The sequence below is a fragment of the Lucilia cuprina genome, chromosome 6 (genome assembly GCF_022045245.1).
Source record: "Lucilia cuprina isolate Lc7/37 chromosome 6, ASM2204524v1, whole genome shotgun sequence".
NCBI lineage: Eukaryota > Metazoa > Arthropoda > Insecta > Diptera > Calliphoridae > Lucilia > Lucilia cuprina.
The window spans coordinates 54,564,094-54,565,802 of NC_060954.1; the positions used below are offsets into that span (position 1 = coordinate 54,564,094).

At 27.7% G+C, this 1,709-nt stretch overlaps 1 protein-coding gene across 1 annotated transcript; it reads left to right on the forward strand.

Moving 5' to 3' along the window:
- The first annotated feature begins 812 nt into the window (after positions 1-812).
- Positions 813-1,709, forward strand: LOC111687592. Its single transcript, XM_023450038.2, has 3 exons — positions 813-953; positions 1,023-1,140; positions 1,208-1,709. The coding sequence occupies exons 1-3, from the start codon at positions 866-868 to the stop codon at positions 1,311-1,313; spliced, it is 312 nt and encodes a 103-aa protein (XP_023305806.1). The 5' UTR covers positions 813-865; the 3' UTR covers positions 1,314-1,709.

Consider the following 1,709-nt stretch of genomic DNA (forward strand, 5'->3'; position numbering starts at 1 on the left):
AATGGTCTATAGTCAAGACTATAAAATGGTCTATAGTCAAGACTATAGATTGGTCTATAGTCAAGATTATAGATTGGTCTATAGTCAAGACTATAGATTGGTCTATAGGCAAGACTATAGATTGGTCTATAGTCAAGACTATAGATTGGTCTATAGTCAAGACTATAGATTGGTCTATAGTCAATACTTTAGATTGGTCTATAGTCAAGACTATAGATTGGTCTATAGTCAATACTATAGATTGGTCTATAGTCAAGACTATAGAATGGTCTATAGTCAAGACAATTGACAAATTTTCATCCTTACGGTATAAAATAAAAATAATACACAATATTTCTCAACTCTTCTTGTTGGCTTGACACCAAATTTGACATTGTTTGGTTAGCAAAAGTTTTTTAAAATATTTCTTGAAAATGTATTTTTTAAAACGAATTTTTTCTCTTTTTGTCGGACGGTATTATATACATGTCTATAGTCAATATTTTAGAAAAGAATATAGTAAAGACTGTGCTTTAGTTTACACTATAGATGGTATTTTTGTGAATATAATATTCGTAGATTCTAATGCAATTATTGACAAAAAGCTCTTACTTGAGCTTTTATTCTCTTTTGCTTTTGCATGCACGTAAGCTTAAAAATTATTAAGTTACTCTCTGTTATCTTAAGATGACAACTGAGAATTTTTTACTTATGTTCCTACAATACCATTGAACCACTGTGCATACATATGTATGTATACATACACATGCATGTGTATGACCTATTATCAATTAAAATATAATCTCTTGCTACAAAACCACAGAATTAATCATAGATTAAACATCATTAAATCAGTTTCTTTTAAGAACTGAATATTAGAACAACAATGAAATTTTTACTTTTCATAAATATAATTTGCGTTCTAGTGGTAGCAAATCGGGCAGCGATGGCAAGAGGTATTTTCAAGGATCCAGGTATATTTTGTTGTAATTATTTCTATATATTTGCAAATTAACTAAAATAGGAAAACTTAAAATGTAAAGAACATCCCGGAAAATGTGTGGTTGAAGGTTTAATATTATCGCCAGGTGAAACAGCTAAATACCCGCATGGATGCGCAATAATGACTTGCTATGACGATGGTTTGGTCATATTTTATGGGTAAGTTGGATTAAGTTATGATATAGAAATTTTAAATAAATAAAATTTTTAATATCTTATCAATTAGTTGTGGATCGATGCAACCTCCACCAGGTTATGTTATGGGAGGACTTAGTAATCCTTCAGCCCCTTATCCAAAATGTTGCAGAAGACCATTAATTCTAATTATATAAAAAAATTATACTTTGCAATGAAGAAAATTACTTCCAAACTAAACTGAAACCATATATATCTTAACAAATGATTGCTTTTATTTAAATTTGCTTAAGGCAAGCATATTTAGACGCATGTGAAAAATATTTTGCAGTTTTTATTTTTATATCGCTAAAATCCTGTTCGTACTCTAATAAAAACCAAATAATTGCTTTATTTACGTCATAATATGTTAAAAAACAAAAAAAAATATTTTATTCAAAATGTGGTTTCACTTATTATTTAAAATTATTCAACAATAATTTTTAACACAACTAGCCTGTGTGAACAAAAATTTTGTTATTAAATAATTTTAATTAAAGAAATATAAATTCATTTACAAACCGGCTTAATAAAGAACTAGAAATGTTAAAAAA

Excerpts from the sequence above, each read along its gene's own strand:
- LOC111687592 (XM_023450038.2), top strand. The coding sequence starts at position 866 with ATGAAATTTTTACTTTTCATAAATATAATTTGCGTTCTAGTGGTAGCA. Across the intron at positions 954-1,022 it reads AGGTATTTTCAAGGATCCAG|AACATCCCGGAAAATGTGTG; the intron begins GTATATTTTGTT and ends TAAAATGTAAAG. Across the intron at positions 1,141-1,207 it reads GGTTTGGTCATATTTTATGG|TTGTGGATCGATGCAACCTC; the intron begins GTAAGTTGGATT and ends CTTATCAATTAG.